This window comes from Planococcus citri, chromosome 3, assembly GCF_950023065.1.
Source record: "Planococcus citri chromosome 3, ihPlaCitr1.1, whole genome shotgun sequence".
NCBI lineage: Eukaryota > Metazoa > Arthropoda > Insecta > Hemiptera > Pseudococcidae > Planococcus > Planococcus citri.
This window is the reverse complement of record NC_088679.1, coordinates 54146454-54161905: the sequence shown is the minus strand read 5'-3', so window position 1 is coordinate 54161905 and position 15452 is coordinate 54146454. Positions and strand designations below refer to the sequence as shown.

Sequence of the window (15452 nt, the reverse complement as noted above, 5' to 3'; positions counted from 1 at the left end):
GGAGAATTCTTTTTGATTGCTGAACGAGCAGTTGATACAAATCACTCGACACTCGATTGATGGATCCGTCGAGCTGGTCATCGTTGGCAATGGTTCAGTGTAGATGGAGCGCATGACCCATTGAATAAAAAACACACGATTTTTAGCTATAGGCGACTAAGATTTTGATTATATTACTTTAATTGTGATGCTGTTAGTGACAGTTTCGAAAATCACAAATGTGACAAAAAAGCAATGACATTTTGCGGAACTTCGAAAAAAAATTTAAATTGCCAATTTTTCGAGATAGCAGTGGAGAAGTAACGGCGAAAACAATTGAATTGAATGAATTCTGGAGTTTGGCTCGAAAGTGTTTTCACATGTTCGTGTTATTAAGATAGTTCGTACATCCCTAAAAAGCCCCTCAATACTTTAAAAAGTGAATGTAAATGCAATGGCGATTCTAAGAAATTGCATAGCTTAATTAGGAGGTCATTCACTGCAATTTGACCGGTGTTGACCTATCTAATAATTTGATCCTCCTACTTCGCCATCGTCTTATGTAGGTATACCTGTGTTATACTTCTATATACTTGAACTAAACTAGACTAATCTGGCAAATATGGGTACGGAGCTGAGGTCGGATCAAATTACTCGGAAGGTCAGCATCCGTTTGATAATGACCTTCTGATTGAACATGGAGTTTTTCCAGAAAATCTTGATTTTCCTGGTACATAAAATCAAATTTTGATAATTTTCAGAAAATTGTTTTTCTAAAATACTTACCTACACATTTGAAAAAAAATGTTATTATTTGTCGTTTCGAGTTCGATTTATCATACTTTTGTCCCTTCAATTTTATTGCCGAAAAAATAAAGCTGGATTCTTAATGGGCGTGAATTTTATTTTCACAGATTTTGCAGATCTGTGAAATATGTATCAAATCCGCGGCTATTATGAATCTGGCTTTAAGTACCGTAGGATGTATTTGATCCATCAATTGAGAATGCACTCAGTAGGTACCTAAGTTCTGTAGATTGAAGCTCCTTCAATTTTCGCGGAAGTCGAGACATTTTTTTCCATTTTATTGTAGAAAATGAGGAGAAATGATCGTTTAAGAAGTCTAGATCTCAAAGTTATTTGATTCGTCGAATACGAAATTTGAAACGATAAATTGGATTTCAGAATATAAAACAATTGAAGAGCTCTATTCCAAAGGGGGTTTAGTCATTTTTAAAAAAAGCACGTTTTACGGAGATTTTTACTTCAAAAGTGAGTCAAGTCATCGATTTTTCAAAGTGATTTTTTCTATAAGCAATTGTTCTATGTCCAAAGAAAGGAGATGTGCACCGACCTTTCGAAACAGAACAAATTTTAGCAACAAAAATTTTAAACGCATTTTTTGGTGTAAAAAATGACTTAAGTAACCCAATTTGGAATAGAGCTCTTCAATTTTTTTCAACCTTATCAACTTGAATTAATCGTGATCTTCAACTTCTAAACCTTCGTTTTCCACTCCAAAATAGGGTAAGGGTATCTAACAAGTACATAGTAAAAGTAATTTTAAAAAGTGAAAAAGTAGTGACTTTGAAAATGGATAGTGAAAAATGAAAGAATTCAAACACGCAACGAAAACCTTCAAATCATTGAAAAAGAAATTATTTTTAATGAAATTAACAACTTGTTGTTTTTTTTAAAAATAATTTTGATTGAAATTAAAAAGTAAGTACTTTTGTATGTAGCCTACTCATACAAATTTTCTTCCAATTTCAATTTTTTTGAAAATTTATTCCTCATGAAAAATTTGACTTCGGAAAACACATCTTTTGCCTATATCGTATGAATTTGAGGCGTTATAATAATGGTCTCTGCAAAACTGAAAATTAACCAATTTAAAAAAAAAAAATCATCAAATAAGTGAATGTTTTATTCATAAAAATTATGTCCCTAAATCATTAGTAGGCAGGTACTCGAGTAAACAAATGAAAAAATATTTTTGTGGCATATTGCCCATCTTCAAAATTAGCGTGGCAAACTTGGTTAAAAATTTCCAAATTTGGAATATTCTGAATTTTGAACATTTTAAATTTCCAAATTGTGTTCCCCCCATGAATTTTGAAGATGAGAAGTTTGTCATAATAACGTGATTTTGATCGTCCACTTCACTGATAAGATTTGGAGGAGTTATCTAAATGACCAAACATTTTCTTAAAACGAAGAATGTACCCCATTTTTTTCAATAAAACTTTACCAACTTTGGAAGATCATCCGATAAAAAGAAAATATCTGGATCATTCAAATGACTTCCGTCTGTACTCTGGAAGAATTGCCCTCGAAAAAGCATTATATTATGTGACCAGCTGATCGATGATCAGATCCGGACATTTTCTCGGTCCAATTTGACTAGATCAGACGTGGTCAAATTTAAGTTTTGATCGGATTAGATCTATTCAGACCTGATCTGATCCAGGTGGACAGCTGCAGAGATCTGATCAGATTCCTGGATCTAAATTGAGCTGTTCAAACGTGATCAGATCTCCATTAGGGAAAACCTGATTAGATGTGGTCATATTTAAATCGACCTCGAGCATTTTCCCCAGATGGAAATTTCCTCAGAAGTTTTGTCAACATTTTTAAAATGAATTTTTAGTTTTTTTTGGCTGTTTTTGTTTTTGAGCAATGGGGTTTAAAATTCATAATTACTTATTTTGAAATAAGTGGCCTCGCATTTGGATCTGTTTGCATTTGGGAGGTGGAGGGGCATTTTCGCTATAAAATATTGACTTGAAATTGCGATTAACTTCATTTTTTTCGAAAATGATTCTCCTTTGGAGATTCAGAGTAAGTACCGCACCCTTGCACCTGTAGGTCTCGAATTTTTTACCGAACACGTGTCAACTTGAGGCGAATTTCCTCAGCGAGTTTGACCAAAATCCAATAATTTTTTCTCAATCCATCCTATTGGTGGTGTCTCGTTCAAGATGAACTATTGTTTCTGAAGAAATTGAATATTCGATTAGGAATATCATTCAGATTAGATCGATGAAAATTGAGTTAGAAAAAACTTTTATTTTATTGAACGATAATTGCATCAATTAATTCGAGAATTTCATTTGATTTCGGGACCGATAGCATGCTATGATGCTGTCGTTTTGGGTGGTGTGTAGGTTTTCTCTAAATTCAGAACAATAAGGTATTGAATTGAAACAGTGTAGTATAGGTATCGTAAAGTGCAACAGTTAGGACCACACAGTCAATATGCATAATAAATGTAAGAAAAAAAAAGCATTATAAGTAGGTATATGAGAGTGTAATAACGAAATAAGTCAATTAAGAAGAGAAAGGTAATAATTATTAACGAGGGCTGCAAAATTAACCACTAAAAAACTTGTTTGCATATTTAAATGAGTGTTGGGCCGGCGTATGCACATAAACTGGTTAAAAGTAAATCCGTGCAAATTTCAATTGTACGTATTCGCAATTCGCATATTGAGTCGTTTGTCGATATATATGCTTGTGTACTCAACAATGGTAGGTATGAATCAACGAGGAAATTTTTATTATGAGTTTTATTACTTTTTGAGGAACGAACGTTTTATTTTCATTGATAAAAATTACCTAATACGACTACAACAGTTGTGTAGTGGTTGTGCAGCTTTTTTTTTCAACTCTGGCGCAGTCCTCGAGGATTTCCTTATTCTTTTCCAATATTTACTGCAGTTTTGTACGTATAACTGTAACGATCGTATACGTTATCGTATATCATTCTGAAACTGTGTAAATGTAACTGGACAAATTATTCGAATCGAGTAGGTAATTTAATTGTAGTTCGTTAGAAAAGGGAAGAAAAGGGATCGTAAAACAAATGTCGAATGAGTAAATAAAATTGCTGGAAAAATATGGTGGACAGAATATACATGCGCATATAACATCGGTGATAAACGACGGACCTAAAAAAAAACTAAAGTATATCTCGTAGTACTTTTTTTTTCATCGCTTCCGCGTACATAAATATTTGTGAATCATTCTGGATGTTGGTTAATTTAATACTCTTGTAGAAAGAAGATCATTTGGCCGCGTGTGGTACGAATATGGGCGCAGGGCGCGCGAATATTCAACAATTGGCCAAGATGACTCGGTCTGCCAGAGGTCTGATTACAGTGTTGAGACTTGAATGAAATACGTTTGTACGACAGAGTACTGCACGGTTAAGTTAAAATAGCCGGATAACCGCCGGAGCTATCGGCTAATTTAACTACAGGTTACAAACTGCAGTTACTTTTGTCGGCGCACGCAACCAGCGGTAAGTTAGGTTAATAACCATACGTTAACTGCATTCGGTTCTCTGGTGTCTCAACAATACATTTTGGTGACTCATCAAACAGATAAGACAGAATCGAACATTACATTTCCGATAAGAACGCGGTATAATCGCAGGTAGTTTAGTCATTTTAACTACAAAATTATCCGCATAGGCTAACGCTAATATAACTGCTTTTGGATGAGTTATATTTGGTAGCTTACCGCACACGACACGCGACTAACGCAGATAACTTTTAACTATACCGTGCAGGACTCTGTTGTACGACGATGGTGGGTTTTCCTTTCTGCGTATGGTATAGGTAAAAAGTATACATAGAAAGAGAGACCAGCAAGCAGCAACGTATTGAAACTTGAAAGAATGTCGAACATGTGATAATTAAACGATTCTGTATTCCGAACGCTGTGCAAGTATGTTTGCGTACATTTGAAAAATATATAAGCGAGGGAATTACCAACATCAACGTGATTGATTAAATACATAAGTTATTCTATTTTTGGCTTGGGAAAATGAATTATCGTTGCAGTTTTTATTTGGCTTTATATCGCATCGAGATTGCTGCGAGAATTCTTACAAAAATTGACGATAAGTCGTCGACTGAATTGCAATTTTTTCGTCATCATTTGAACGTTCAGATAATTTTAGCTGCTAACCGTTTATGGCTTTTTCGCATTGAGAATGGTAATTGTGTTTTCTTTGAACGCTGAAATTAATTTCAAATTTTGAAATATTTTTGAAGTATTAAGGATTCCGAAATGCTCTTTTTCGAAAACTAAATGCAGAAGAAAAATACGAGCAATTTCTAATATTTAGTGTACATTTTTGGTTCTACAGTGTTTTGTCTGACTTTTAAAATGTTGGAAAAATGGTTAGAAATTCCTGACATTTTAATGAGTTCCGAAGCAAACTTTTTAATATCAAGACAGTCTAACTTCTGAGAACTTGAAAAAACCTCTCAAAAATTGCTTTCGAACATTGTGCCAGAATTTTTAAAACTTGGAAACATTTTTTATATAGTTCCTGGTAATTTTTCTTAATTTTCTGGTGAATTACTGATTAATGAGAAATTTTTTGGAGTACTCGTAAATTATATAGCATTTTTTTTTTTTTTTTTTTGATAAATTTGTGGTAATTTTTGGTAATTATTGTTGTATTTTTTTTTTCAATTTTCAAAAATGTCCCTTATTTTGCAAGGTTGAAATTTTTTACCTCCCATTTTCCGAAGTTGTTACTTTGGATGAGGAACTTATTCCCGAGTTTCTATTCTATTCCCCCCACCCCCACCCCTGAAAAATAATGATGGACAGTGAGTCTCTTAATTTATTATTATTCTGTAAAAAAAAAAAAAAAAAGTATTAGACAAATGTTTTGAAATTGAAAACCTCAATTCAGTTCCCACTGGAGTAAAATTAACTCTTTCAAAGTATTATTTTGGTCAAATTAATGTGTACTTCTAAACGAAACATGTTACGTCAATTTTCACTAATTCGAAGAGGGAGGCAGTATTCCCAAAAAAAATTGTTGTGATAATTTTTAAGCCATGTTGGACATTTTATGATTTTTTGCTCGACTCAGTCGACTGGTATTTTTTTAAGTGTCTGATTTTTTAAAAAGAAAGTCACTTTTATTTCGTTGATAGAGGCCACATTCAACGAAAATGGTGTAAAATTTTGAATTGAACTACCACGTTTTATATAATTTTTTCGGTACACCTTGCGTAATGATTTTTCCACGCAAAGGTAGTCGACTTGCGAGCATTTGAATCGAAAAAGTATCTTTTTATCTGCCAATATAGGTACGAAATGTTCGACTGTCAAGTTTCGTACATGAATACAAGATGGAAAAGACGAAAAGGGGGACTTGAAAATGTATCGTAAATCATATTTAGTAAAAATTATCATACGTCCGTAATAAAATGAGATAATCTGTTCTACTTGTAATAAATTGTATACTTCGTGACTTGCAAAAAGTAATGCATGTTCCGATAATCGATTAAATTTTATATTTGCTCGTACGTATACATGTAGAGTATATATGTAGAGTATATATAGACGAGGATCTAGCTTAAGTGCCGTATGCACTTTGAGGTGCCCGCGGTTTGATGGCTGATTATTGTAGAGGACATCTCACTTGATTTAAAAAGTGATGTTGTCGCTCCCCTACGTGGTCCACATTTTTGCTAGGGGGCTAAAACCCCCTCATTTTTCAGTTTTTCGCAATTTTCTCAAAAATGGTTGTATTTAGAGATAAAATACCTCAGAGAAAAAATGTAGAGCATCGAATTTCCTACCAAAAATGTTCTATGCATCTTTTCCGTATGTCTGATAGTTTTCGAGGTATTGTTGATTGAAGTTACGCGACGAGCGCATACACGTGTACATGTATTAGGTAAGGTTACGCTATATGCGTAGTACAGCAAAGTGGCCATTCGATCTCAAACAAATTGCAGTACAAGTTTTATTTTAGTTTCATTTCTTACAAGACAGCCCACTGTAATCATATTTGGAATTCTACACAATCCGCCCCCTTCCCCCTGAAGCCACTTTTTTAAAGAACTCAGCTCTTGAAATCAAGTTTTTTGCTTTCAGTGCATCGGAATTGTTACCTTAATACAAAGTTTATCTACTTATATGAAAAAATGCCTATAAATAGCTGTTTACAATTTTTTCAAATGCCCCATAGTAGGGCAGTGGTGGGGTCTGGGAGGAGGGGATCTCACGAAAGGTGTTTGAATACATGTACCTATGTAAATATTTTGGTGTGCTAAGACCCTTACGAGCTTATAAATCTCAAAGCTTCCGTCCTATGAATTCATGTTTGTACCTGATGACCAAAGAGTCCTCTCAAGGGGCTGGTACATTTACCCCCCCTCCCATTTGCGGTTTTATTCGAAAATTCTTGATTTTTAATTCCTTTCTTTTGAAATTTTTACATAATAAAAACCCCCTTAAAATCCGTTTTATTTATTTTCAATGAATTCTATACATACCTAGAGAAATATGTTTCAACGAATCATAGAGATTTGTGAGACGTGTTGGAAAGAAAATGAAAAGTTCTTCTGTTCTATTTCAAAAATGTAAAAGATCAATGCTGTAAAATAACATTGAATTTTGATCTGTTGACGTGACAATTTTTTGTACGAAACTTCTTCCAAGATTTCTGCAAAAGAGCTACAAATTTTAAAACGTTTCTCTCAGCCTCTCTGCCGGTCTGCCCTCTGGACAACATTAATTCATGTATTTGTACAAGAAAAAGGAGAAAAGTATTGCTCTCTTTCGTTTTTGTAATCGAATAGAAGACGGTAGGGGAGAGGTACCAGCCCCTTGAGAGGACTCTTTGGTCATCAGGTACAAACATGAATTCATAGGACGTAAGCTTTGAGATTTATAAGCTCGTAAGGGTCTTAGCACACCAAAATATTTACATAGGTACATGTTTTCAAACACCTTTCGTGAGATCCCCTCCTCCCAGACCCCACCACTGCCCTACTATGGGGCATTTGAAAAAATTGTAAACAGCTATTTATAGGCATTTTTTCATATAAGTAGATAAACTTTGTATTAAGGTAACAATTCCGATGCACTGAAAGCAAAATACTTGATTTCAAGAGCTGAGTTCTTTAAAAAAGTGGCTTCAGGGGGAAGGGGGCGGATTGTGTAGAATTCCAAATATGATTACAGTGGGCTGTCTTGTAAGAAATGAAACTAAAATAAAACTTGTACTGCAATTTGTTTGAGATCGAATGGCCACTTTGCTGTACTACGCATATAGCGTAACCTTACCTAATACATGTACACGTGTATGCGCTCGTCGCGTAACTTCAATCAACAATACCTCGAAAACTATCAGACATACGGAAAAGATGCATAGAACATTTTTGGTAGGAAATTCGATGCTCTACATTTTTTCTCTGAGGTATTTTATCTCTAAATACAACCATTTTTGAGAAAATTGCGAAAAACTGAAAAATGAGGGGGTTTTAGCCCCCTAGCAAAAATGTGGACCACGTAGGGGAGCGACAACATCACTTTTTAAATCAAGTGAGATGTCCTCTACAATAATCAGCCATCAAACCGCGGGCACCTCAAAGTGCATACGGCACTTAAGCTAGATCCCCGTCTAATAAGAGAGTTCGTTTGTATAGGAAAGGGAATAATGGCTGGCTTTGCAATGTCGAAAAAATCTTATCGGGAATTGATTTTTTCCTCCAATGATAAGAATTTTCGTATCGATTTTTCGTGATTTTTCGAATTCTAATTATGCATAACTAAATCAAATCTAATTGGTTTATTGTAGGTATAGTAAATTAAAAAATAAGTAAGCTAAAAAAGTAAAAATAGCGTGTCAGAAGACTTTGAAGAAATTTAGAATTTATTTGTGTGTTTTTTCATTTTTTATCGCAGGTTTATAAAGGATTGGATATCGCTTCGAATAAAGTCACTCAAGCTGAGATGGAGGGCATACCTCATCATATGTTGGATATTCTGAGACCGATGGATCGATATTCGGTGACTGATTTTCGAAATCAAGCTTTACCTATTGTATCCTTTTCAACTTCGTGTAAGTTAATGATATTTTTATTACATATTATTTTTGAGCAAATTATTTTCTAGATTATGGAAATCTCCAAGTCGATAGTTGATTTTTCTCAGGGGGTATTACTCGAGAAATCCGTTCATCTTGTCCAAATTACTCGCATCGGCTAACAACGTAACGTTGTATGCAGTTTTCTATTCGTATTTTGTTCATGAAGGGTGTGGTCGTATAAGTTTAGTACGTGAAAATATGGTAGACTGAATTTCTACGTACTTTCTTCGAGCCTTTAAAAGTTTAGAGGGTGGTAGCTGGTAGTACGTGTGGCGGTATGACGAGCTTTTTGAAAAGAATGAAAAGACGTGTCGTCGACATCGTCGACCAATGTACCTACCTACCTACCTGCAGAAAAATTAATTTGTTCTCGACGAAAATACGCCGACGAATTGAAATTAATTTTTTATAATCGATTTACAAAAGCATTTTTTAATTACGGTGGCTTTTATTCGAAGCATTTTTTTGCTCGTTCGAAAGAGCAAATTATACGTGTCTTACGTAGAAAAAAAAACTCGAGAATTACAATTTTTGAAAAAGTACTACGACAATTTTACTTCAATAGATTTGCGTTAAAATATACCGCCGTTAAAATTGAAAAAAAAACGAACGAATAATTTGTTGGAAAAAAAATATTCCACGATGATTTTTTCGCTTATTCGTTAATCGACCTTTCAATGATGATGATGGAATATTGGTCATTCGAGCATATCGCACGTTCCTCGTTATACTCGTATGAGGTAGGCAGTAGATAACCCATATTCATTATCAAAGTAGCCTTCAAGTTTTACTCATCTTTTATCTTAAATTATTAATTAATCGGTTATTATAGGAGGGTTTAATTATGTATAGTAGTATTTTGCAACCGGTTTCATTATGTATTTCTACGCGGAATCGGATTAATTTTAAAAAGTATAAAAAATACCTATATCTACAGTTGGCGTATTGACCCGATTTTTATATGTGATTCTATTTTGGTCAGCCGACTACATGCGGAGATTTATGGCGGTTTTATTCACGTCCGAGTTGTTTAATGTCGTATACCCGGAGAAGCTGGAAGCGGATTTTCTGAATGAAATTGAGTACTTACTCAGCCGCATTGTAAAGCTCTATACACGCCCTGGTTTTAAATTTACGTGGAAAACTCGACGTTTGCGTGGCAGATTGGCGAAGTTTTCGCTTGATATCGTTTCTATTATCGAATTTGATGCCTGAAAGAGTAATACGGTAGCCTTAGGAATGAAATTTTCAGTGCTGCGTGTGTAGGATGTACGTTTATGTCGGTGATGTTTGATTTTGGGTTTCGAGTTTTTGAAATCTTTGTTTAAATGTGTGCGGATTAAGTTGAGTATGAAATGTCGTGGCGAATAAGAGAATTGCGTCTAGTTTCCTGAGGTATTGTTGTATCAGTGGTTCAAATTATGAGAGAAGGATGTAATCATGTATTGCATTGCGACAAATTGTTGAAGAAATGTTGTCATTAAAACGAAGACGGTTTTCATTAATTTTGTAATGCTGAAAAAATTTTGAAAATTTGGAATGGTTTCTTATTGTAATAAAAAGCATACTGATTGTCAATTATTGAAAATTTTTGTATGATTTTCATCTAGAATAATTGGAATCATGTGGAAATGAGAAGAGATGGGTGGTAAGTAAAAGTATGGCTATGGGCATGGCCATTGGTCAAACTCATTCAAAAAATGAAAATTTTGAAAGTCTGTTCGAAAAAAATGAATTCATTTTCAAATTTTGAAGATGGATTAAAATTGTCTGATGATTCAGAAAAGAGAAGTGAGGAGTGATGAAATTTTTTACAATTTTTTCCATTTGACCAAAAAATCAACAAAAATTTTTCAACAAATTTTGGTAGGAAGTTTCTGAAAATTGAATCGAACCTCCCACAGACTTTAATTTCGAAGATTTCATCGAAAAATTGCAGTTAGTGAAGCGTGACAAAAATCAAATCACTCCAAAAAAGTCAAAAACTGTGCAAAAAAAGACACGTTCTTATGAAAAATTTCTCGACATGAAATAATTTATGCTTTGAAATTTTAATCAGAAAAGGAGAAAAAATGTTTTAAAATGCGATAAAATATGTACTTACATAAAATTTAAAAAACGACAAGAAAACATTTTTTTTTAATTTCCGAAAAACTTGAAACGCATTTCCTGGAAAATTTTACATTCGATCAAAAGGCCCCTTTTCGTCTGCGCCCTCACTGTAGGACGTTTTTTTAAAAAAGCGGATAAAGTGTTCAATTCTTCTTGCAAATTTACGAGCATTTATTACATAAAAAGAATAAAATTGAACTGTAAAATGATGCAAAAAATGACATGAAAGATCAGAAAAACTGCTAAAATTCATCTGAAAAAAATTGAAAGCTGCTCTAAAAATTATTATCCACTTTTAGCAAATTTATGGTAGTTAAAAAAAAATAGATACCTAGGTAATTTTCATCCAAAATGATCCATTTTCAGCATTAGGGTGATATTTACGAAAATAGCGTAAAATTCTGATAAAATTAATGAAAAGTTCCGATTTCATATCGAATTTCTGAAACTAAATTTCATCATTTTTCACCGATCTCAAGTCTCGTGAACATTTTGATTTTTTCCATTTTTTTAGGCCATTTTTTTTCAAAGTGCATTAGCATCCTGGAAAGTGGAACCACGCCATCAACTACATTTCTAGGGATATTTTCTTGGGTAATATTTTAACTTTCATCACTTTTTAAGGTTATTTTCGACCTGAGTGAGAAAAATTACATTTCTGTAGCATAAATTTTTTCAAAAATGCCCTAAAATCTCTAAATTTGCGTTGAGCAGCTCAACTATAAGAATCCTGAATTAATTGAAAGATATTTTATGTGTTTTAGAGGTCACTTGGAAAAAATTGCTTATAGTTATAAAAAAAAAGTGCTTTTTGACGTTTTACTACGTTTTCTGAAAAATTTGAGGCCCCAAAAATGTTGATTTTCACACATGTTAAAATTGGTTCTGTGTACCTGAGTACAATATTCAACTGGAATAATTCTTTCATTAGTTATGCAACTTTTGGATAATTTTATAAAATTCAAAACCCTATGGGGGTCCTAAATTTTTTGTTTGAACCGGTGAAACTTTTTTGGCAGCTAAGGTAATATTAAAAAGCGATTCGTTCACTCGTAGTCGTGAGGGCAATTTGGTTTTTTGAATCAAAATCTAATCCAAAAAAGGAGAAGGTGTTTTTTAAATTTTCAAGTGGAAAATTCAAAGATTTTCTTCTTCTATTCTCCCCCCCCCCCTCTCCCAACAAAACCAACCAAAGTTACTGTGAATCTGCAAACGTTTTCCTGCATTTCAAGAAGAAAGCCCTTGTCTGCAATTTGCGGGAGAATGGAGCATTTTTAAAATTCTCACGAAAAAGCTGGACTTTTTTTTGCATTTTGAAAAAAGTAGGACATGCCAAAAATTTCCTTGGGGGAGGGATTAGAAAATTTTGAAAATTTTGGTTGGTATCCAAATTTGAGTCAATAATCTGTTTTGATTAATATTCTCAAGTATCTCTTATTTTTAAACATTCTAATTTGTAAATTTTTTTATCGCTTTTTCGATCATCTCCACTACTCAAAATTTTCAGCCTTATGTTTCGTGATAAATAAATTGAATAAATAGGCTAGTAAAAACGATTATGATTCATTATCGACTATCATATTTGAAAGTGTTCGTGAAACGAACGTGCAACGAAGTGTTCTCACTATTGGGAGCTAATTACTACGGTTAAGTAGGTACCTAGAGGTACTCGAGTGTTTTGGAAGTAAGCTACTAAGAATCGCTACTTGAACGTGAATCGGTCGCGACAAAATAATTTCGTAACAATACGGCTCCGTATTTTATCTGGCGTTTGTATTGGATGATTTTTAATTCCCGACTCTATATTTACCCCGTTTGTAATGCGAAAATTTCGAAGAATGTGTTCTGCTCACTTGCACATTGCACCGCACATTGAACGAGTGAACATACAACATATATACATATCATACATAGTACACATTCATGTATGTAGTGTGTATTCTCAAGTTGGTAATCCGTAGCCGTAGCTCGAATATAACGCTGTACGAATCAACATCATTACAACTACAACGTATTCGTGCATCGTTCAGGTTCACGCTAAGGGGGCATTACCGGCAAAAGAAGAAATTGCCGAGCATTTTCGCTTCGTCGTTTCTATCGATATAATATACGAAATAAGCCAGCTCCAGCAGTGGTACTCATGAGAAAGCTAAATTGTCGGAGATAGTATTGAAAACGCGAATATAATGCCTTTAGGATGATAATATTTAAAAATTTTAATCAAGCAGACTACGTCGGCCGCCGCTAAAAACGTCTTTTTCGACGATTATACCTCGCGTGAGTACGAGTAGACGATACAAGGAGGTACTGGAATTGTTCCAGTTGAGCTTGTACCGAAATAATCGCTAGATGAGAGAAATATAACGAAGGTGACAAGAGCGTAATGTTCGTTTAACGCTGGCGGAGATTTTTTTAGGTCGTCATATCCATACTATACAGTTGTACAATTACTAATTTACTTACGCAGCTATTAGGTTAATTTGTTGTTGTTGTTGTTGTATTCCGACTAACGCTATTTGAGCAGTCGGATAAGCTATTTTAGACCGGAGTAACGCGCGTGGAGCTGGAATTCTCATCATTGAGCCTGAAACGCATTTACTTGTAGTGAAATTTTATTAATGGCGTTCAAACGGTACGAAATTTATCAGTTATTCGTTAATCGTATGATAGTATACATAATTAACAAATAATGATTCAATAGCGGATTACTTTATAGGAATTATCAAATTGCATGCCTATTTTTGTCTTAATTATATCGATTGATTTCATTTTAACATGAATTGATCGTTGTTTAACTCGTATGTGAGAATATGAGTTTGAAGATGAATTATTTTTATACACTATTTGTGTTAATTATGTGATCCGCGTTTATTATAAATTAAGTACTTATCTATTATCTTACATGGTTAGTGTATGTAAGAAAGAAGTGCACCTAGTGCATTCGAACTTCGAAGCTTATAGGCACGTAGACGTGCTTCCGCTTGCGCCATCGTCGTCGTCGCCATCGCCATGCCACCAGTTACGTATCTGATCTATTTGTGATAGTTGTTGAAAGTCGATCTTGAAGAAAATAAATGATTGTTATCGCCCGAGCTGCGGCGATATGTGTCGATTTACTTGATTAATTTTATTTTCACCTAGTAATCGTATATACGAGTATAAGAGTTGATTCGCAGTTAGCTGAAGGCGATTTGAGTCGTACGACTTTCATTTGTTTTAGGGATTCTTTTTTATGAATCGATGTGTCCATGTACGTGCAATTTTTGCGCTGTAGGAGGAATGATGGAAGAATTTTTATTGGGAGTGTTTTGTTTTCGGTTTGAATGAAATACGAAAGTGGTTTTGTTGTACTTGTGGTCGTTTTTAAGGAGGGTGTGAGAATGATGAATTTTTTCAAGTTTTTGTGTAATTTTAATGAGAAATGAAATTTTTTTTGCATGAATTGTTCAAATTTTTGGGTTGCAATTTCACCCCATACAGTACCAGAAGAAACACGAAGTTAGATTTTGCCGGCCGTACCAGTTTCAGGAGGGGAGGGGGACCTTTTGAAGGGATACAGCATCCTTGGATCAAGTTGGAGCACCCAGTTCGGGCGTTGGAGCAACTCCCCTTTTCCCTCTTGAAAAGAAAAAACCTCGATAGCGTTGGCAAAACGGTAGCCCTACCTATGCAGCCAAAATCAGCAAAAATTATGTTGATGGAAAGAGCATCAATACCGCTGTGTTTAGGGTATTCACTACTCAGTCCCAAAGTTAGAGCACTTCCCTATTTTTTCTTACCCTGGACCAACCGGTTTAGCTTCTCAAGGTCATCTGTTTGTTACTCTGGCCTCTCAAGGTCATTGACTCGTGTGTGTGGACGCTTGAGGTCACTGACCTGTCTAGCTTCTCAAGGTCGCGTATGTTTTGTCTAGCCTCTTATAAGGTTATTGACCCGTCATTCAGGGTGGCTACAGGTAGTGAAAAGGTTGTGATTTTCAGCAATTTCGCTTAAAGGGCAGTGAAAAATGAAAAAAGTGGAAAATCCGGTAATTGATAATTTGAAAAAATAAATGCCAAAGTTTATTTGAACAGTTGTTGATGACATTTTTTGGAAAACTAGAATTTCTCAAAAAATTTCTGATTGCTTCAATTGGCTGAAACCCATTCCTAGTCGACTCGGGTTCCTGAAAATTATCCCGAATGCACTTTCACGGATGATAAAATCTTGAATTGCCATTTTTCCGAATGACAAATTTCACAAATGAAAAAATTCTCAAAAAATCGACGACTCTTCCCCATCTTCCTTCCTCTGAAAAGCCTATTTGCCAAAATGGGCGAGAAAATCTTGTTGTTTTTTTTTTTTTTTGAAAAAATTTCCTAAAATGTCTGCTTTTTTGTCAAAATTTACAAAAATTTCTGTTTTGTGGGTCAAAATTTATAAAAGTTCTGCCTTTTTTTACCAAAATTGCCTT

General features: G+C 34.3%; 1 protein-coding gene across 1 annotated transcript in view; it reads left to right on the top strand.

Moving 5' to 3' along the window:
• Positions 1-15452, top strand: part of LOC135840678 (tRNA dimethylallyltransferase) — a 130561-nt gene that overhangs the window by 31810 nt on the left and 83299 nt on the right. Inside the window, exon 2 of the mRNA XM_065357303.1 lies at positions 8704-8841. Coding sequence (XP_065213375.1) covers positions 8704-8841 — 138 coding nt within the window. The remainder of the gene's footprint in view (positions 1-8703; positions 8842-15452) is intronic.